The sequence below is a fragment of the Bos javanicus genome, chromosome 28 (genome assembly GCF_032452875.1).
Source record: "Bos javanicus breed banteng chromosome 28, ARS-OSU_banteng_1.0, whole genome shotgun sequence".
NCBI lineage: Eukaryota > Metazoa > Chordata > Mammalia > Artiodactyla > Bovidae > Bos > Bos javanicus.
Genome location: NC_083895.1, coordinates 4363550 through 4386693, shown reverse-complemented (window position 1 = coordinate 4386693; position 23144 = coordinate 4363550). Strand labels below are relative to the sequence as shown.

Below are 23144 nucleotides of genomic sequence, written 5' to 3'. Positions count from 1 at the left end.
TAAATATCTGGGGGAGGGGAGAATCTCTCCCCTATCCTCCCCAATAATTTGTACACACACAGTTATTCAGCATTATAATATTTGTGTAAACTCCATAAATTATCCAGCATTTTAATAGAAATGACCAGATAATAAGGAAAACAAGTAGCAAGAGGTTAAAATAGTCATAAATGTCCTTATTGCTTTGCTAAATCTACAGTTGTTAAATATTACTGTGTTGATTTAAGACAGTGGCATTTCTTTCATAGCCTATTGTATAGTTCAAGAACAAAATTTACCAGAAATATCAGGGGATGCATATCTAAGTAATTTTTAATGTTAAATTTTTTTTAGAATCAGTAACCACAAATAACTACCCACTCAAATTATTTTGATGGAAAATAAATTTTAAAAGAAAACTAAATGTCAAAATCCAGCACTTGGTATCTTGTTTCAATTATAATGTTTATCATTTGGTGCAGAATAAATTTAGTGATGTTAATTATAAGATTTATAGAACAATGAGTGAAGGATGGGATAGCCTGTCTCCCAGATAATAGTTCATAAATAAGAAAAAAGAGAAGGTTTGCTGCTAGGTAATATAAAATGATACTGGCATTTTAAAAATCATTATTTCTTAATTCCATCGTAAAAAAGACATATTTCAGTGCCAGCTCAGAAGTGAAACACTATCTTTAAAGTTTTCTGTTTGCATTTTCTCACTAGCGAGATCAAGGAATCTGAAAAATTGACAGTCAGTGATAGGACAGCAAAGTGAAGGTTCTGAAATAGTGAACAAGGTGTTAGCATTCAGAAAGGGACAATGAGAAGAAGGCCTGTGTTAACAGGGGAAAATGAAGGGATTTATCTTTTCACCACTTTTAAGTGGTCTTTTTTGCATAGGATGCTTCTGAGAAGAGCTCTGAAAGGAGGAAAACAAGGAGAAATAAAATCAACTAGATTAACTATAAATGACAAACAGGAAAGAAGATAGGTATAGTTAAGTAACATTACTTGTGCTATAAGTTTTTTTTTTTTTCTAATTTTATTTTATTTTTAAACTTTACATAATTGTATTAGTTTTGCCAAATATCAAAATGAATCCGCCACAGGTATACATGTGTTCCCCATCCCGAACCCTCCTCCCTCCTCCCTCCCCATACCATCCCTCTGGGCCGTCCCATTGCACCAGCCCCAAGCATCCAGCATCATGCATCGAACCTGGACTGGCAACTCGTTTCCTACATGATATTTTACATGTTTCATTGCCATTCTCCCAAATCTTCCCACCCTCTCCCTCTCCCACAGAGTCCATAAGACTGTTCTATACATCAGTGTCTCTTTTGCTGTCTCGTACACCGGGTTATTGTTACCATCTTTCTAAATTCCATATATATGCGTTAGTATACTGTATTTATGTTTTTCCTTCTGGCTTACTTCACTCTGTATAATAGGCTCCAGTTTCATCCACCTCATTAGAACTGATTCAAATGTATTCTTTTTAATGGCTGAGTAATACTCCATTGTGTATATGTACCACAGCTTTCTTTATCCATTCATCTGCTGATGGACATCTAGGTTGCTTCCATGTCTTGGCTATTATAAACAGTGCTGCGATGAACATTGGGGTACACGTGTCTCTTTCCCTTCTGGTTTCCTCAGTGTGTATGCCCAGCAGTGGGGTTGCTGGATCATAAGGCAGTTCTATTTCCAGTTTTTTAAGGAATCTCCACACTGTTCTCCATAGTGGCTGTACTAGTTTGCATTCCCACCAACAGTGTAAGAGGGTTCCCTTTTCTCCACACCCTCTCCAGCATTTATTATTTGTAGACTTTTGGATGGCAGCCATTCTGACTGGTGTGAAATGGTACCTCATAGTGGTTTTGATTTGCATTTCTCTGATAATGAGTGATGTTGAGCATCTTTTCATGTGTTTGTTAGCCATCTGTATGTCTTCTTTGGAGAAATGTCTATTTAGTTCTTTGGCCCATTTTTTGATTGGGTCGTTTATTTTTCTGGAGTTGAGCTGTAGGAGTTGCTTGTATATTTTTGAGATTAGTTGTTTGTCGGTTGCTTCATTTGCTATTATTTTCTCCCATTCTGAAGGCTGTCTTTTCACCTTGCTTATAGTTTCCTTTGATGTGCAGAAGCTTTTAAGGTTAATTAGATCCCATTTGTTTATTTTTGCTTTTATTTCCAATATTCTGGGAGGTGGGTCATAGAGGATCCTGCTGTGATGTATGTCGGAGAGTGTTTTGCCTATGTTCTCCTCTAGGAGTTTTATAGTTTCTAGTCTTACGTTTAGATCTTTAATCCATTTTGAGTTTATTTTTGTGTATGGTGTTAGAAAGTGGTCCAGTTTCATTCTTTTACAAGTGGTTGACCAGATTTCCCAGCACCACTTGTTAAAGAGATTGTCTTTAATCCATTGTATATTCTTGCCTCCTTTGTCAAAGATAAGGTGTCCATATGTGTGTGGATTTATCTCTGGGCTTTCTATTTTATTCCATTGATCAATATTTCTGTCTTTGTGCCAGTACCATACTTGTGCTATAAGTTTTGTAAATACTCCTTATCAAATTAAGAATCTCCTTCAGTTACCTCATTTGCTAAGCTTTAAAATTATGAATAGGGATTAAATTTTTTCAAACATTTTTTCTAAAGCTATTGAATGGTTGCATTAATTTTCTCCTTTAACATGTTAATGTGAAATACATTGGTTTTTTTAAAAAAATGTTGAGCCAACCTTGCAATCCTGAAACAAACTAACTTGGTTATGGGGGGAAAAAAGAAGAAGTAGGGGGAAATCAACCTTAGGATATTGGTTCTGCCGGAAGTAGACCTAGATTTCTAGATTTCTGCCTCAGGCCACTGACCAAATAAATTGCAAAAGAATTAAGGAAATAAACATTAAAATTGAAACTTAAACCAGAAGAAAATAATGGGAAATATTGTAGATTTTAAAATTGGGGGAAGTCTTCTAAGCATTGTAGCCACAGAGTATCAATGTTTATCTCTATTTTTCTTACTGTTCCTGAATTACCTGTTGTTTGTTGGTGTTCTTCTCAGTAGCAAACTGCAGAGGATACATAGTCAGGTTCATTCAGGACAGGTTTTTCAGCTTGTTATCCTCATATTTTCTAGGCATACACTGTTTCTCCAGTTTGTTTCGCTTTTGATTAATTTTTATTTTTCTTAAGGTTTTAATTGTAGACAGAATTGAAAAAGTCAATTAGTACCACCAGGCTTGTAACAAAAGGCAGCCTCCCCTGCTCCACCCTTCCCTACACCCAATTACATTTCTCTTAGCAGTTTCCTCTCATATTTCTGCCATATTTCTCAATAATAACCTTGTACTACTAGTTCATTATTAATTTGCAATACAGGTAGGTGAAGTTTTAACTCACTTTGTTACCAAATCAAGCTTGGGTCAGCTCACCAATGTGCAGAAAAGTCAATCTGCTAACACTGGGTTGTGATGAAGGAAAACAGCATTTATTGCAGGTGTCAAGCAAGGAGAACAGGCCGGTCATGCTCAAAGGACTAGAACTCCCTGATGGCTTTCACACATGGGTTTAAAGACCACATTAGGGGTAAGAGTCACAGGGTACATGATCATGTCTAGTTATTCTTCTGACTGATTGGTGATGAGGTAACAGGGTGATGTTTTGAGAATCTCCATCATCAATCTTCAGGCTTTAACCAGTCTTCCTCTGTTTCTGCATTTTCTCACTTCTCTCCTCATTAACTGCTTGAGTCTCCTCTTTGGAACTCAGTTATTGTATTCTTCATCTCTGTTCAATTCTTCTTTATTTTTTTCTAATTCTTTGTTAAAAACTACCTTCTCCCTCTGTTCATCCAGTCTTCTCCCAAATTGTTTGATTATTATGATCATTACCTTGAACTCTATCAGATATATTGCCTATCTCCACATCACTTAGTTCTTCTGGGGTTTTATTTTTTTCTTCTTGGAATGTGTTCCTCTGTCATCTCATTTTTCCTAATTCGCTGTTCTTACTTCTATGTATCTGGTGGCTTGGTTACATTTCCCGACCTGGGAGAAGTGGCATCCTGTAGGTTCCAGCAGCACATTCTCTGGATACCATAGCTTCATGATCTAGGACTACCCCTGTTGGGTTGCCTTGGTCCTTCTCTTGAGGCAGGCTGGCTATTGTGGATGGTCTCCAAGGCATTGCTTGGCCTTGGTCCCTTTGATTGCCAAGTCCTGCCTTCTTGCTGATGGGTGGGATGAGGCCCAGGGACTTCTGAGACTGGTGTCTGCATACTGGTGTGTGGGACCCCCTCCGGTGCAGGTGACCACGATGAGGCTGTAGTGGCTGCTCAGACCCTGGGTCCCACACCTCTTGAAATGCCTGAATATTTCCCTTTGTCCCTGAGCAGTGGAGAAGGACCAGGGGGATTAGTACAGTACACGCTCCCCACAGTGTTTCAGGGTCATCCCTCTGGTCAGTGAGTTCTGGATCTGAAATCAGCTCAACTCCAGGAACTGACCAAGGCATCTTGATTTTTTATTAGAGCAACTGTTATCCTCCTGTTTCTCTGTTCTCACCCTTTCCTTTGGTTGTAGATGTTAAACAGTGGTGTGTGTGTGTGTGTGTGTGTGTGTGTGTGTGTGCATGCACACACGTGCGTACATGTGCCCATGTACCTCTAAGGATACTATGATCTATTAACTATCTCCACACTCCCTGTGGGGCAGACATGATGGTAACTGTGATCCCTGGGCTTCACCATTGGCCCCTGTTAATTCATCATCATCTCCATGGATGTTAATGGGCTCAGCTGTGACCTCCTCTCCTTTCCTGGCCCACAGCATGGACTGAAAACAGTATCCCTGTAACCAGCAGTCTTGACTGCCTTGGTGCACAGTGGGCCCTCTGGGACTTCCCATGGAGTGTTCCATTGCTTAGTGCTCTGGATTCTTTTACTATATATGGACATGCCCACAGATCTCAGCCTCCTCACTCCCTCTTCTGTTTTCCAGAGCGGCTGAGTCATGTCTGCTTTTCTCTGCATGGCCACCATTTACTCTAGACCTGTAAGAGCTACCCCTGGGTCCTGCTACCTCAGGAAAGTTTTCTTGCAGCAACCTGTGTGTATAATCTCTTTTCCTTCATCAGTTCTGGCACTTTTCTAGGTGGGGAGCTCACCTTTACTAGAGAAGAGTAGGCCCCCTCTACAAACTAAGGATAGTTTCAGGGACCTGTAAGGGTGACTCATATCGTTCTCACTTGTTTCAGGATCCTAGATTTTCCTAGCCCGGGATCTGATTTTAGCATAGCAGACCTGCTTGGCTGTGCTTCTAAATGTCTCTGGAGCTCTTCAGTTCTGTTAGATCTTTTTGCTGTGTTGCTGTTTCTGTTCTCTCACTACAGGTGGTAATGGCCTCTTTCCAATTATCGAGTTGCCCCCTAGTCTTTAGCTGTCTGTTATTGCTCAGGATCCCTCATTATCTCTCTGTGGGGTGTCAGTCCAACTCAGCTGTAGTCAGCCAATTCCACTATCTCTGTGGCTTTTTCTCACCATATCTTCAGCAACCTGAATCATCACACCTGTGAGGACATTTTCTAGGCCACTTTGCTGATCTTTACCAGTTCATGGCCTCCTCCACTCTGCCAGGGTCTGCCCTGTGTACCACCCAGGACAGTGGGGTGCTGGCTGACTGTGTCTCAGACCTCATCTTACTGCTTGTTTTCTCAGGCTCCTCGTGGCTCCACTTATACTATTTCAAGTTCTCCACAAAGCTGTTGCCAAGACTGGATTTACTGGGAAAAACAGTAATGGAGGCAGAGGAAGCTGGGGCAGCTATTAGACCCAGATGCAGGTCGAGCTCTCATGGTGGAGAGCGAAGGAAGAAAGCCTAAATAGCAAAAGCCTTAGACTGCAGTGCAGTTACCAGAAAGTTTTGGTAAAGCCAATTGAAAGTCCTTGAGCCAAAGTCACCATTTAGAGGAGCCTGTGTGTCCTAGATGACACCCACACCAGCATCCCTGCTGAGTGCGCTTGCTGGCCAGGAGCAACCCTGGGCCTCCGTACAGATGAAGTGGTGGGCTTCAAAACAGCATCTAAGGCCCTTGGTCATTTCCATTTTCCACAGTTGGAACCTGGGAGATCTGAAAGATGCATACTTGTGGCTGCCACAAACATGATATTTTTATTTCTCCTATTTTTAATACCTTTAAATTAACCAATGTTTATTTAATATCTTTGCCCCTTCCCAAAATAATATAACACCTTCAAATTGTTTAACTTTTCTCACCACAGGTTGTTGATCAGTATTTTAGGTTTGTGTGTGTGTGTGTGTGTGTGTGTGTGTGTGTGTGTAAGATGTGATGTCTGTTTATAGACTCATTTTGTTGATATTTTTGCATATAAATATTCAGCTCTTCCAGAACCTTTGTTGAAAAGACTATCATTTCTCCATTGAGTTACCTTTGTTCCTTTTTCAAAGATTAGTCAGCTACATTTCTGAGCCTACGTTTGGACACTCTATTCTGTTTCATTAATGTATATGTCTACTCTGTCGCTAATATATCACACTGTCCCACTTTATAGTGTGTCTTAAAATTGGGTAGTGAATCAGTTTGTCAACATCCACAAAATAACTTGTTAGGATTTTTATTGGAATTACATGGATAAAATTAAGTTGGGAAGAACTGGCATCTTTACAATATTGACTATTCCTACCCATGTTCATTGGAACAAAGGACTGGTTCAAAATTGGGAAGGGGGTACATCAAGGCTGTATATTGTCACCCTGCTTACTTAGCTTATAGGCAGAGCACATCATGTGAAATGCTGGGCTAGATGCATCACACACAGGCTTTGCTCAAGACTGGCAGGAGAAATATCAACAGCCTCAGATATGCAGATGACACCACCTATGGCAGAAAGTGAAGAGGAACTAAAGAGCCTCTTGGTGAAAGTGAAAGAGGAGAGTGAAAAAGCTGGCTTAAAACTCAAGATTCAAAAAGCTAAGATCATGGCATCCAGTCCTACCACTTCATGGCAAATAGATTGGGAAATGTGGAAACAATGTCAGATTTCATTTTCTTGGGGTCCAGAATCAATGCAGACAGTAAGTGTAGCCACAAAATTAAAAGACACTTGCTCCTTGGAAGAATAGCTATGTCAAACCTAGACAGTGTATTAAAAAGCAGAGACATCACTTTGCTGACAACGGTCTGTGTAGTCAAACCTGTGTTTTTTCCAGTAGTCATGTATGGATCTGAGAGTTGGACCATAAAGAAGGCTAAGCACCAATGAATTGACACTTCTGAACTGTGGTGCTGGAGAATAGTCTTGAGGGTCCCTTGAACAGCAAAGAGATCAAACCAGTCAATCCTAAAGGAAATCAACCCTGAATATTCATTGGAAGAACCAATGCTGAACCTCCAATACTTTGGCCACCTGATGTGAAGAGCTAACTTATCAGAAAGGACTCTGATACTGGAAAAAATTGAGGGAAAGAGGAGAATGGGGTGACAGAGGATGAGATGGTTAGATGGCACCACTCACTCAATGGACATGAGTTTGAGCAAACTTAGGGAGATAGTGATGGACAGAGAAGCCTGGCGTGTTGCAGTTCACGGGGTCACAAAGAGTCAGATGCAACTTAGTGACTGAACAACAACCCATGTTCATAGTATATCTCTCCACTTATTTAGATCTTATTTGATATTTTCATCATAGTTTTATAATTTTCCTCATAGGCTTTATATCTGTAACTAGATTTCTACCTTAGTATTCCATTTTTTTGTGCTATAGGAAATTATTTGTTTTTAATTTCAAAACTTAATTGTTCAATGATAGTATATCAGAAAACATTTGAGTTTTATTTATTGACCTGTATCCTTCAATGTTCCTATATTTGTTTATTAGTTCCAGGAATTATTTTGTAGATTCTTTGGCACTTCTACATAGACATGCTGTGCTGTGTGCGTCATTGTTCACTCATGTCTGACTTTTTGTGACCCCAAGGACTGTAACCCTCCAGGCTCCTCTATCCATTGGGATTCTCAGGCAAGAATACTGGAGTGGGTTGCCATGCGCTCCTCCAGAGAATCTTCCAGACCCAGGGATTGAACCTGAGTCTTCTGTGTTGCAGGCAGATCTGTACCACCAGGGAAGCCGAAGAATACTGGAGTGGGTAGCCTACTCCTTCTACAGGGGTCTTCCTGACCCAGGAATTGAACTGGGTAAATTTGATTCCTGCATAGCAGGTGGATTCTTTACCAGCTGAGCTACCAGGGAAACCCCTACATAGGCATATTCATCTGCAAATACACTTTTACTTCTTCCCTCCCAATCTGTAAACCTTATTTACTTTTCTTGTCTTATTGCACTAGTTACAACTTCCAGTGTGATGTGAAACAGAAGTAAAAGAGAGGGCACTCTAGCCTTACAACCATTCTTAGGAGGGAAAATTTCAGTATCTTAACATTTAGTATGGTGTTAGCTATAGAAGTTCTTTTGTAGATATTCCTTCTTAAGTCAAGGAAATTCTCTATCCCTGGTTTGCTGAGAGTATTTATTCAAATATCTTTCCTGCATAAATTAATATCATCATATTATTTTTTCTTTAGTTTATTGATGCAGTAATTAAATTTTTTAATTTGAATATTGGACTCATTTGCATAACTAGAATAAACACTTGGTCATGGTGTATAGTTCTTTTTATTCATGTTGAATTCTACTGGCTAATTTTGTTGTGAATTTTTTAATTGATTCTCAAGAGGCATATTGGCCTGCACTTTTTTTTTCTTGTAATATCATTATCTTGTTTGGGTATGAGACAGTTGCTGGCTTCATAGAATGAGTTAGGAACTCTTTCTTCTGCTGCTACTTTCTGAGAGAGATTCTTTTTTTTTTTTTTTTCCCTATAAAGATGTGATAGAATTCTCTAGGGAAATACCTAGGCCCTGTGGTTTGTTTTCTGGAAGGTTATAAATTATTGACTTAATTTCTTTAATAGATGTACATGTTTTCGTATTATTTCTACTGTGAGATTTCTAGTAGTTAGTGTCTTTCCAAGATTTGACTTATTTTATCTAAGTTACCAAATTTTGTCAAAGAATTATTCATAGCATTTCTTCAAATGTCGATGGAATTAGTAGTGACAACCCTTCTTTCATTATTTACAGTACTAATTTGTGTTTTTTAGGACACTCCCTCACACCATATACAAAAATAAACTCAAAACTGTTTAAAGACTGAAATACAAGACAGGACATCATAAAACTCCTAGAAGAGAACATAGGCAAAACATTCTCAGACATAAATCACAGCAACATTTTCTTAGATCAGTCTTCCAAGGCAAAAGAAATAAAAGCAAAAATAAATAAGACCAGGACTTCCTAGTGGTCCGATAGTTAAGACTCTGACTTCCCAATGCAGAGGTCCCAGGTTTGATCTGTGGTCAGGGAACTAGATCCCACATGCTGCAACTAAGATCCTGTGTGCTACAGCTAAGACCCAGCACAGCCAAATAAAAATTTTTAAATAGTTTATTAAATAAAATAAATAAAATGAAAATAATAATATAAAAAGTAATTAAATTTTAAAATTAAAAATTAAAAATAAATAAAATAAATTAAAAGTAAATAAAAATTTTAAAATAAATAAACTTTTTAAATTAATTAACTAAATAAAAAATAAATGAGACCTGGACTTTGTTGGTGGTCCAGTGGTTAAGAATTCGCCTGCCAGTGCAGGGGACATGGGTTTGATCCCTTGTTTGGGAAGATCCCACCTGCTGCGGAGCAAGTAAGCTCATGCACCACAACTACTGAGCCCGTGTTCTAGAGTCCATTCTCCACAAAGAGAAGCCACCACAATGAAAAACCCATGCACCCCAAATGGAAAGTAGTCCCCATTCGCCACCACTAGAGAAAGCCTGAGTACAGCAACAAAGAGGCAGCATAGCCAGAAATAAATAAATATTTAAAAGTAAAATAAATGAGACCTAATCAAATTTAAAAGCTTCCACACAGCAAAGGAAACCATAAAATTTTTTAAAGAAAATGAAAAGGCTACCTGGAGAAGGAAATAAACTGTCTTCAAATAATGCAACCAACAGGGTGCTATCATGGAAAATATACAAGTAGCTCTTATAACTCAGTATTAAAGAAACAAACAACCCAGCCAATAAGGAGGCAGAAAACCTAAAGAGACATTTCTCCAAAGAAGACTTACAGGTGGCCAACAAGCACATGAAAAATGCCCAGTGTGGCTAATTATTAGAGAGACATAAACCAAAACTACAGTGAAATATCCCCTCACACCTGTCAAAATGGCCATTTTCAAAAAGTCGGCAAATAATAAATGCTGGAGAAAGTATAGAGAAAGGAGAACCTTCCTACACTGTTGGTGGGAATGTAAACTGGTGCAGCTTCTATGGGAAACATTATGGTGATTCCTTAGAAAACTAAAAATAGGTTACCATATGATTTCAAATCCTAAAAGATAATGTTGTTAAAGTACTGCACTCAATATGAAAGAAAAAACTCAGCAGTGGCCACAGGACTGGAAAAGGTCAGTTTTCATTCCAATCCCAAAGAAGGGCACTGCCAAAGAATGTTCAAACTACTGCACTCATTTCACATGCTAGCAAGGTTATGTTCAAAATCCTTCAAGCTAAGCTTCAACAGTATGTGAACCGAAAACTTCCAGATGTTCAAGCTGGATTTTAGAAAGGCAGAGGAACCAGAAATCACATTGCCAACATCCATTGGCTCATAGAAAAAACAAGCGAATTCCAGAAAATCATCTACTTCTGCTTCATTCACTATGCTAAAGTCTTTGACTGTGTGGATCACAACAAACTGTGGAAAATTCTTAAAGGGGTGGGGTTACCAGAACAACTTACCTATCTCCTGAGTAACCTGTATGCAAGTCAAGAAGCAATAATTAGAACTAGACATGGAACAACAAACTGATTAAACATTGGGAAAGGAGTACGTCAAAGCTATATTTGTCACTCTGCTTATTTAACTTTTATGCAGAACACATCATGCAAAATCCCAGGCTAGATGAAGACCAAGATGAAACTAAGATTGCCGGGAGAAATGTCAATAACCACAGATGTGCGGATGACACCACCCATGGCAGAAAGTGAAGAGGAACTCAAGAGCCTCTTGATGAGGGTGAAAGATGAAAATGAAAAAGCTGACTTAAAACTCAACATTCAAAAAACTAGGATCATGGCATCCGGTCCCATCACCTCATGGCGAATGTTGTTCAGTCCTGTCTGACTCTTTGTGACCCCGTGGACTGCAGCACTCTAGGCTTCCCTGACCTTCACCATCTCCTGGAGCCTGCTCAAACTCATGTCCATTGAGTCAGTGATGCCATCCAACTATCCCATCATTTGTCATCCCCTTCTCCTCCTGCCTTCAATCTTTCCCAGCATCAGGGTCTTTTCTAATGAGTCATCTCTTGGCCTCAGGCAGCCAACCTATTGGAGCTTCAGTTTCAACATCAGTTCTTCCAGTGAATATACAGGATTGGTTTCCTTTAGGATGGACTGGTTGGATCTCCTTGCAGTCCAAGGGACTCTCAAGAGTCTTCTCCAACAGCACAGTTCAAAAGCATCAATTTTTTGGCGCTCAGTCTTCTTTATGGTCCAACTCTCACATCCATACATGATTACTGGAAAAACCATAGCTTTGACTGTACAGACCTTTGTCAGCAAAGTAATGTCTCAGCTTTTTAATACACTATGTTTGTCACTGGTAAAGAATCTGCCTGCAATGCAGGAGACCCAGGTTCGATCCCTAGGTCAGGAAGATCCCCTGGAGAAGGGCATGACAACTCACTCCAGTATTCTTGCCTGGAGAATTCCATGGACAGAGAAGCCTGGTGGGCTACAGTCCATGGAGTCGCAAAGAGTTAGACATGACTGAGCAATTATCACATTAGATTTGTCAAAGCTTTCCTTCCAAGGAGCAAGCATCTTTTTATTTCATGGCTGCAGTCACCATTTGCAGTGATTTTGGAGCCCAAGAAAATAAAGTCTTTCACTGTTCCATTGTTTCCACATCTATTTGCAATGAAGTGATGCCATGATCTTAGTTTTTTGAATGCTGAGTTTTAAGCCAGCTTTTTCATTCTCCTCTTTCACCTTCATCAAGAGTCTCTTTAGTTCCTCTTTGCTTTCTGCCATAAGGGTGATGTCATCTGCATATCTGAAGTTATTGATATTTCTCCTGGCAATCTTGATTCTAGCCTGTGCTTTATCCAGCCCATTATTTTGCCTGATAGATGGGGTAAAGGTGGAAACAGTAGCAAATAGATGGGAAAATAGTGGAAAGCGGAAACAGTGACAGACTTTATCTTCTTGGGCTCCAGAATCTCTGTGGATGGTGACTGTAGCCATGAAATTAAAGGATGTTTGCTCCTTGGAAGAAAAGATGTGACAAACCTAGATACCATATTAAAAAGCAGAGACATCGCTTTGCTGACAAAGGTCTGTGTAGCCAAGTTATGGTTTTTCCAGTAATCATGTATGGATGTGAGAGTTGGACCATAAAGAAGACTGAGTGCCAAAGAATTGATGTTTTTGAACTGTGGTACTGCAGAAGACTCTTAAGAGTGCCTTGGACAGCAAGGACATCAAACAAGAAAATCCTAAAGGAAACCAGTTTTGAATATTCATTGGAAGGACTGATGCTGAAGCTGAAACTCCAATACTTTGTCTACTTGATTTTAAGAGTCAACTCATTGGAAAAGGTGCTGATGCTGGGAAAGTTTGAAGGCAGGAGGAGAAGGGGGTGACAGAGGATGAGATAGTTGGATGGCATCATCGATTCAATGGACATGAATTTGAGGAAACTCCAGAAGATGGTGAATAACAGTGCTGCAGTCCACGGGGTTGCAAAGAGCTAGACATGACTAGAGAATATTACACCTATTGAAATCAACCAGGCAGAGTAAGGCAAATACTGTTATGATCTTACTTACATGTAATGTAAGTAATTAGAAGTTTTGGATTAGCATATACAACCACTGTGCATAAAGTAGATTAGCAATAAAGACCTACTTTATAGTCAGTATTTTAGAAATTATAGTCAGTATTTCGTAATAACCTATAATGGAAAAGAATCTGAAAAAAATAACTGAATCACTATGATGTATACCTGAAATTACCACAATACTATACTTCAATTAAATATATATACCTTTGTGTGTCTTTCTGTATGTGTCTCTTAGGGTCAGCAGGCCAGCACCACAGTGGGGTGACCACCCTTACCTGTCCTCCCTACTCATCCGTACAGTTTCACTCACTTTACTCAGCAGATAGTTTGCAATGGCTCCTAACAAGAGAATCCTCTCATTTTCAGTGTTATCTCTTGGTGGTTGTGTGAGATGTTAATATTAGGAGAAGCTGAATGAAGGCTATACTGGAATTCTCTACATTATCTTTTCAACTTTTTTTTAATCTAAAGTTAATACAAACTTAGGCCATGAAATAGGTGACCATTATGTCAACTGTCTCCTGTAAACTCCTGAGACTTTTGTAAGGGGAAAATGGAATATATTTAATTCAGTTTGCATCAGTTTAACCTAAAGGAGCAAAAGAAAGCTGTTAATAATTTCTCACTTTCAAGTTCAATAAACAAGACAATAATGGTTCCATTATTTTAGGTCATGAGAAGGAAAATTGCTAAAAATTTTACGTTTAGATCAAAGACTCTTGAGAGAAAAGTAATGGAATGGTGGTCTATGAAGCCAGATTTTAAAATGAGTGAGGACGTGGGAACATTGAATTATAAAGCATTTGTATATAAATAATGGTATCTTTCAATGAGTCTGCATGGCTGAGAGAATATTATTTATAGGTGCAGAAATCTGCATATGCTCCTAGGATCTGGAGGAAAATCCAGTAATAAGAGATCTGGGATGCCAGAAATAGAAGACAATTTTTGTTGGGGATGAAACTGCTGGTGGTTATTTTTTAAAGGGGATCTTTTAGAGACACATACTAAAATATAAATGGATGACATTATACCTGTTGAGGACTTGCTTATACCTGTTGAGGATTTGATACTTTGCTAAAGGAAGCAGGGGTAGGTAAATTAAACACCATGCAGGTGAAGAGCTTAACTGTGATTCAGAGGCAGTAAACAGAATGTACAGTGATCATCATGTATTCATCACCCAGTTTCAGCAGTTCCTGAATTGGTTTCATCTATACCCCTGCCCGCTTGCCCCCTCCCACACTGGTTTTTAAGCAAGTCCTCAACAGGTATAATGTCATCCATGTATATTTTACTATGTGTCTCTAAAAGATCCCCTTTAAAAAATAACCACCAGCAGTTTCATCCCCAACAATAATAATAATCTCTAATCTCATCAAATACCCAGTTTCTTTTCAAAACTCCAATTAGTTCATATATGTAATAAATGATTTTATTTTCTTAGTTTGTTTAGAGCAAGATATAAAGAAATTCAAACCATTATAATTAGACAGTGTCTTTTAAGTGTTTATAATAGACTTTGCCTCCTGAAATTTATGTATTTAAAAATCTAGATCATTTGCCTTAGTTCTGAGTGTTATCACAAAATACCATACTGGATGGCTTACACAGTGCACACTTCTGGAGTCGGGGAGGTCCACGTCAAGATGCAGCATAAATCTACGATTTACTAGTTGTGTGCTGTCAACCCTTTGAAACTCTTCTGAGCATCGCGTACGTGTAATATGAAGCGGCCTTGATGGCCCTGGAGATGGGCACTGCTGCCACTGTCAGGATGCTGGCCGCCCTGCTCACACCCACTCAGCTGTGTTACCGTGATCTTCAGGGGAGCCTCTGTCAGTATCGCCCAGGGCTGTTGATTTTCCCCCATCAGCAATATAGGAAGTCAGATAGTATAGAAGCAGTACAATACACGTATAGATACATGTTAGTTTAGGGGCAGAGGGCTGATATTTCATTTGTTTAGAGTCTAGGTATAGACCCACAACTTCCCTTATGTCCCAACTTGATTACAGGTTCATTTCTGAAATAGGTCAGACAGATAGTGATTAATATTGAAATTGGATGGACCAGGGATAGTTACCTGAATAGTTACCGGATAGTATATGGAGGACTCTTACCCGCTGCTAACATCTGTGTCCAAAAACTTGTAACATGAAACCTTAAGAGAACTCCCGAGGAGTTGAATCCTCTTGGTAATGGTAACTGCCTGAATGAAATCAGCCTTTGGATGGAGAAAGAATACCCCATATTGGAAAGTAATTATAGCTTTTACACTTGTGTGTGTGTGTGTGTGTGTGTGTGTGTGTGTGTGTGTGCTTTCACAGCTTTTTGGAGACTACAGCCTATTTCTTCATGAGACCAAAAATTGGAGAGAAGGAAGTGTCCCCAAACGTTTTCTTCGGTATCTGGCATGAATTCAGCTCTGACTTTAAAGACTTTTGGAAGAAAGAGAACAAACTTATTCTACAAGAAAGGTAGGTGTTTTTCATTTACACAGTGGCATTTTAAAACTGGTGTTTTCTCAGTGTGACCTGTTAGGGGTTGCCAACTTTCACAGCCTGGATGAAAAACTAGGTCCTCACTCTGGGGTTTCCAGTCTAAGAGGGTGCTGAGGTTGGGCAGTACTTGGAGTTCAAATAAGAAGAGTCAGCACAGTGGCTGTGATGCTGCAAAGGGCAGCTGGGGTGATGGTTTGCCAGGATCACTGTCTGGTAGACCAGATTATGTGGTGAGGAAGCCACACAGAAGCAGGCAGGCAAGAAGAGGAGTGAAAGAGCCCTGCTGAGATGACAGGCCCACTCATTTCCGAAAAACCTTGATAAGGTAAGATGAATCAGTTTGGTTTATTAACTTTTGCTCAATTCATGGGATATTGTCGCACATTTCACCATTCATATCAAAATTTCTCCCAGGTGTCACCAAGAAAAAGATGATCGATATTTTTAAGAGATATTTTCAAGACTTATCGTATCACATTTCCTTAAGTAAATCTTCAGAAATGAAGGGAAATTTCCCTTCTTAAGTACATGGAATGGAGTCCTGTCCCTTGATTATGAAGCTTACACAAGTGCATTGTTACCAAGTTGGGAAGCGTGTCCCCAAATTGTGGGGTCTGAAGGGAGAATGAAAGGGAAACCAAACCCTAATCCTGAGCCTATTAGTGCACTTCCCACATCCTGACCCTAACAAGGACTTTGCTTTAGAAAATGTACCTCTTAAGGGACTTTATATAGCACAAAGTTCCACAGTTTTTTTTTTCATATCATCTTCATTTTGGTCTTAGTTGTCTATAAAACCATGCTGGCTCACCTAGTTTTCACTTGTAAGTAGATTTCAATCGGTCTTAAAAGGTGAGATTAATTGCTGACACTTGCTGAGCAAGTGGACCGTTCTCACTAATAGAATTACATACCTAGAGCCCACGACTCCATCAGAGCAGGAAGTCTGCCTCGGTGACGAGTGGATGGAAAAGAGAGCGGTCTGAATGGAAGGGAAACACTGTAAACATCTATTTGGAGATAGTGAACTTGTTCTACCTCAAGATGCATCACCCAGGTTACTGTAAAGGACATTTGCCAGGAGTCCAGGTTGGTGATGCAGGAGAGAGAACAGAGTGAACATGGGCTTATCTGGACCACCGTTCAGACGTGGATGTTTCCAGCTTTTCACCGAGCAAGGCTTGCTCAGTTTGGAAAATGGTGAGGAATGACTTTGGCATGTCGCAGACAGCCTCCCTCCCTGGTGCTCACTGCTCCCACGCATGCCTCCTTTCAGCTCTGACCTGAGCCTGGGAAGGGCCTGGGGCTCAGTCACACTGGGAAAGAATATAGAAAGATCAGTGTTTCACTTTGCACAGGAGCTGGGATGATACTGATCTCAGAGGGAGAGATCCTAGTTCCCTGCCCGGAATTAAACCTGGGGAACCTGAATGAAAACCAAGAGTCCTAGCCGCTAGACCACCAGGGACTAGAGGCGAGAAGCAAAAGTGGCCCAGGCTCTTGCCCCTGTTTGTAAGCAAGACTGTTTCAAGGAGGCAAAAACTGTAAAAACAGGTCCAACATTTATGATTAGATACATAGCACAGCATATGGGAGAGCACACAGGAAACCAGTTTGTTCATCCAGCTCAGAAGGAGGGCAGAGATACACACCTGCAGAGGAGTGCGGAGTGAGTGAGGAGGAACACAGTCTGGACGTGTTTAAATCACTTATATAGGACAGCCCTTCTAGGCCTTTGTTTACCTTTGGCCAATTACCTTGTATCTTTCTTCACACCTGACTGGTCCACACACCTTCCCAAAGATGTGTGTGCAAGTTTCTTCTAAGATGTATCCCTCCATAGAGGCCTATGGGTGCGAGTCCACACTTATTATGGGGTGGGGTCCCTTCCCTTTTCAACCCCAAAGAAGACTTCCTGAACATGTGCAGACAGGGAAGTCCTCCTTGACCTCAGGAGTGGGCGCCTTTTCTCTTTGCTGTAGCAGAACTCAGCTTTTACCACTAGCTTTGTCCTTGGAGTGCCTGGGTGAGAACAAAGCTTGAATTTTACTCCACTTGACAAATACCAGGTGTCTGGCCCAGAGGCCGGCTATCTCCTACCTCAATACTGACAGAGTGGAAGTGGCGAGAGGTAGGCACAGACAGCAGGAGTGGAGAGGGCCTGAGGGCACGTAAGTGAGCAAGGGATTCTCAGCTAAGGTCCTGGCAGGAGATCACAGGGGGTCTCTCATCCAAGCTCTCTTCACCACGTGGCCTGTCCAGAAGTGCTGAGCGGCTCCCATGGAGATGATGTTGGCCTGGAGCAAGTCATTCACCTTCAGGAATGGCGAAGGCCTTGTCCCTGAGATAGAGCTGGGTTTCCAGGAAACTCTGTGGACAACAGTCCACCATTTATGAGATTTTAGGCATTGGACATGCTCGCTGAATATCTCATACAATCAACCCGATCCTCTTTTAATACTTCTCCTGTGCTTAAAAAAATCCAGTGGGCTTTTTGGCTCACTGGAGGTGACTTCATTTCATCTCATAGTGATGTTAACAGGCAGGTGACAGGAGCTGTCCCGTGCACACGGCTCGTTTGCTCTGAACAGAGGACTGAGGAGGAGCCATGGGAGGTGAGAGAGCTCCTTAGCCCTCTGGAGGACAGGGTGGAAGGTGTCTGTGGGTACCTCACTGCAGAAATGCCAACCACAGCCTGGGGTTGGGTAGGGGCGTTGATCACGTGTGTCTGTACCTGCCACCCTCCACCTGTCTTTTCAGTGTCCTCTCCTCCTCCTGTGCTCCCTCTTCTCCTCTCTTTCTCTCTCATCTGCACTCTCACCTTCTCTTGCCTTTCAACTCCCTCCCTCCAATCGCTCTGTGCTTTAGCACAATTTCCAGGCCAGGCTGTTTCTTTAAGGGTGGACCCCTAGCCATCAGTCTGGCCCTGGCTCACATTCCCCCAACTCAGGAGGAGGGGACATTCTCGAGCTTCTAGAGAAATCCTAGAGAGAAATTCCAGAGGAGTCGTGTTCATCTTTGGATCAGCCAGTGGCCAGAGGTTGGTTCTGCAGGGACTGTGATTGGTTCAGCAGTCCTGCAGCCAGAGCGGAGGATTGCCGTGAGTGACAACCCCCTTCTTGGCAGTGTCACTGGAGTTGGGGAGGGGCAAGTAAATGATGCTCTACCAGCCCGAATTTATTAAGCCTTTAAAAATAACCTGTGTAATTACCAGAATGTCTTAGCATGTCTTGAACTCTAAAGATGCTTTAATGGTGTGGTTGAAATTTTCCTTTCTGAGCAAGTTTTCCTTGCTCTAATTTGTAATGTATACATTGAATAATATTTTAAGGTTGTAAATACTCTATAAAAATCATTACTAATTGTTGTTTGAGTATGGAGTGGTAGTAAGTATTTTTGGCTTTTTCTGATGACTTATATGATTTAAAGATATATTTCTTGAAACGGTGAGTTTCTAGTCTATGGGAAAAAGGTCTGCTGTCTTTCATCAATGGGGTGTGGGAAACACAAGCATTTCCAGACCAGAGTTTTTATTGGCTTCCCAGGTAAGTGCTAGTGGTAAAGAATCCATCTCCAAGGCAGGAGATGTAAGAGACTCAGGTTTGATCCCTGGTCAGCTAGATCCCGTGGAAAAGGGCATGAGAACCCATTCCAGTATTCTTGCCTGGAGAATCCCTTGGATAGGAGCCTGGTGGGCTACAGTCCATGGGGTCTTAAAGAGTCAGACATGACTAAATCGACTTAGCATGCACACACGCTTGCTGGCTTGAGCCCTAGACAGGCATGGCTTCAGAGTTAGCAAAGTGGAGACAGTAATAGCTGTCCTGCAGAGAGACGATAACTGAACAAGATTATTAGAGTATGTAGGGCAGTGTCTCCGTGCTCAATATTCAGTGGCTGTTGTGTATCATTTAATAAAAATGACCTCCTGATTATGATGACCCACAAGGTGATGTGACATTCTGACAAGGCATGTTAAGAACATATCTGTAAATGCAAGGCATTATTGTGATGCAGTTGCCTTCTTGGTTGGTAAAATGTCTTGATTCTGAGTCCAAGGATGAACTTTTGTTTGAAGATGCCGAAGTGACCTGTCCTTTCTTGGTTTTAAATCATGCTCTGCTCCTCTTGATGCTTTAGACAGCTGACCTGTTGGTTTTGTCTTGAGTCAGAAAAAATTTTTTTCATGTATGCGGAACTAGGCTTTTATATACTTATTAATTACAGGTCCATCTCCAAAGAAATCTGGACTCATTATTATTGAGCAACACAAAATATGAAAAATAAATTTTTTAAATGTCAGCTCGATCTATCCAGAAGATGGGGACAAACTGACATGAATGCTGCCCAAGCACATTGTCCATATGTGAGGACCCAGGGGACTCATCTCATCCCCAGGGGGCCGTCAGCAGCACCGACCACTCAGGAGGCTAAGGGGGCTCGGGGGATAGGAGCTAGGTGACTTAGACAGGGTGCTGGAGGCACTGGTGCTTTTCTTTCCTTTATTTTTTTTGTATTTAAAAAAATGTGTATTGGAGTGTAGTTACTGTGCAGTGTTGTGTTAGTTTCTGCTACACAGCAAAGTGAATCAGCTATAAGCGTGTGTGTGTGTGTGTGTGTATAATATATCCCCTCTGTCAACACATGCCTTTCCACAGTGATGGAAAACCACCATGATGGATGACCACCATGGTCCTGGGGGAGACAGTTGTGCCCAAGACAGCTTCATTGCCAGCAAATGCTCTGTTATAGCTGGACTTGGTTTTTAGGCAGAGTCCAGTTGTGTGACGTGTGGTCATCATCTCCTTGCATGTTGAGTTTCCAGGCCTAGGAGACCCTCGGTCATTTGATGGCGACCCTGTCTCTCCGGAGCTGACAGCCTAGCCCTGGTACAGTGTGACGGGCGGGGGAAGCAACAAGGGGGATCAATTCCTCCAGAATTCTGTTGACGCAGATCTGATTAGGAGCGTACCAGGTGGTCCTGGGGGTGAGAGTGTCCTAGACGAGGAGACCAATCTCCAGGAGCCAGGCCTCAAGCCCCATCATGCAGGGAGGCCTGTCACCATTTCATCTGTAGTCAGCTTGAGACATTTTAATTAATCAGTGATGGCATTAGTAAGGGTTGTGCTTAAAGTGCTGTCTAACTTAATTTGCTCATTTAATTTACTCTGAGGAACCAGGAGAAAGGGCAGCTACTCCTCCCACTGCGCAGGCGAGGGGCAGTCGGATCTGGTCTCAGCCCCAGGGGTCTCAGCCCCTAGGTTAGGTCTGTGTTCCCGCCTTAGGGTATTGTACATTAAACTGAAGGTGCCTCGTGCAGTGCTGACATTCCTTTTTCCATCATTTGTATGCGTATGAGCTGTGCGTTCAGATTGAAATGGGATGTCATCAGAGTAGAAGGAAGCAAGCATTTTCAAAGCAATGAAAAATAAACTTGAGCTAAAGAGACAGACTTATTGTTCTGTAATCATGTGTTCGTTGGACACTTAAGTGGAGCTGCCTCTTGGACCTCCACTCAGCACTGTCATATGGAGCAGTACGTGAAGTTGGCCAACCACTTACCCCTTTAATTCAGGTGTCAGTTTCTAGACAAACGACCCATAACGAAACCTTCCTCCTAGTTCTGATCCCTGTAGCAGATGCCTTGGCTGGAAAATGACAAGACAGAACAGTGGCCAGTGGAGCCTGGGAATGTGTAAGGAATATGACATACACTCATTAAAGGAGTAATTCATATGTATTAAGATATAATAGGCAATTAAATTCATGAATTTATTAATTCAGCAAATATTTACATCCTACTGTGTGCTTGGCAAATTTCCTGGCCATGAGTATCTTACCCTCTAGTGAGAGAGGCAGACAATAAAAAAGTGAACACACACATTTTAAAATTATAGGTTGAAATTAGCACTATGAGAAAAGTAAAGAGTGAACCAATTTTGCAGAATGAAAAGCAGAAGAGTTTCATTTAGAAAGTGTGGTCAGAGGAGGCCTTTCTGAAGAGGCAACATTTATGCTGACACCTAAAGAACTTGAGGCTGGTGAGGGGCAGGATGGTGAGCCTGGCTGGCAGAGGTGTGGGAAGGTCACGGAGCCTGACAGAAAAGACTGACTGCTCTCCAGGTCATGAGATGAATCTGAGGGAACAGGCAGGGACCTGACCATTGAGGCCCTTGCAGTCATGCAAACAGACTGACTTCTATCGTGGGTACAGTAAAAGTTCTCCCAGGGCTTTTGAAAGGGAATGACCTGATGTGATTCATGCACAGAAGAGACAGTTGGGCCAATTGTGTAGGAGATGGGGGACCATGGTATTGAGAAACGAGTTGGGAGTAACTGAGGTGGCCCAGGTGAAAGGTGTGATGCTCTGGACCAGGAGAGGCAGCAAGAGATGACAGGAAGTGGACCCTCTGCACACACGTTATCTTGAGTTCCTGACTAGAACAATTTGGAGGTCAGAAAAGTCTAAGTCTCAGCTGCATCATGACAAGCTTATGTTAACCAGATTTTAGAGATCAGGAAAGCAAACTTCCCCCTTTCTTTCTCCTAAAATGATTTACAAAAAGCCATGGCTAAGAAAAGATCTCCATTGATAGCTAAAGAAGGCTTTCTTATCTCTTCTTGCTATTCTTTGGAACTCTGCATTCAGATGCTTATATCTTTCCTTTGCTCTTTTGCTTTTTGCTTCTCTTCTTTTCACAGCTATTTGGAAGGCCTCCCCAGACAACCATTTTGCTTTTTTGCATTTCTTTTCCACAGGGATGGTCTTGATCCCTGTCTTCTGTACAATGTCATGAACCTCATTCCATAGTTCATCAGGCACTCTATCCATCAGATCTAGGCCCTTAAATCTATTTCTCACTTCTACTGTATAATCATAAGGGATTTGATTTATGTCATACCTGAATGGTCTAGTGGTTTTCCCTACTTTATTCAATTTAATTCTGAATTGGCAATAAGGAGTTCATGGTCTGAGCCACAGTCAGCTCCTGGTCTTGTTTTTGCTGACTGTATAGAGCTTCTCCATCTTTGGCTGCAAAGAATATAATCAATCTGATTTCAGTGTTGACCATCTGGTGATGTCCATGTGTAGAATCTTCTCTTGTGTTGTGGCAAGAGGGTGTTTGTTATGATCAGTGCATTTTCTTGGCAAAACTCTTTTAGTCTTTGCCCTGCTTCATTCCGTATTCCAAGGCCAAATTTGCCTGTTACTCCAGGTGTTTCTTGACTTCCTACTTTTGCATTCCAGTCCCCTATAATGAAAAGGACATCTTTTTTGGGTGTTAGTTCTAAAAGGTCTTGTAGGTCTTCACAGAACCATTCAACTTCAGCTTCTTCAGCATTACTGGTTGGGGCATAGACTTGGATTACTGTGATATTGAATGCTTTGCCTTGGAAATGAACTGAAATCATTCTGTCATTTTTGAGATTGCATCCAAGTACTGCATTTTGGGCTCTTTTGTTGACCATGATGGCTACTCCATTTCTTCTGAGGGATTCCTGCCCACAGTAGTAGATATAATGGTCATCTGAGTTAAATTCACCCATTCCAGTCCATTTTAGTATGCTGATTCCTAGAATGTCGACATTCACTCTTGCCATCTCTTGTTTGACCACTTCCAATTTGCCTTGATTCATGGACCTGACATTCCAGGTTCCTATGCAA

At 41.2% G+C, this 23144-nt stretch overlaps 1 protein-coding gene across 2 annotated transcripts in view; it reads left to right on the top strand.

Moving 5' to 3' along the window:
- The window catches only part of FMN2 (formin 2), a 349990-nt gene that overhangs the window by 309769 nt on the left and 17077 nt on the right, over positions 1-23144 (top strand). For both annotated transcript variants that reach the window (XM_061404794.1, XM_061404795.1), the window contains one exon: positions 15305-15454. In XM_061404794.1, the coding sequence (XP_061260778.1) occupies positions 15305-15454 (150 nt within the window). The remainder of the gene's footprint in view (positions 1-15304; positions 15455-23144) is intronic.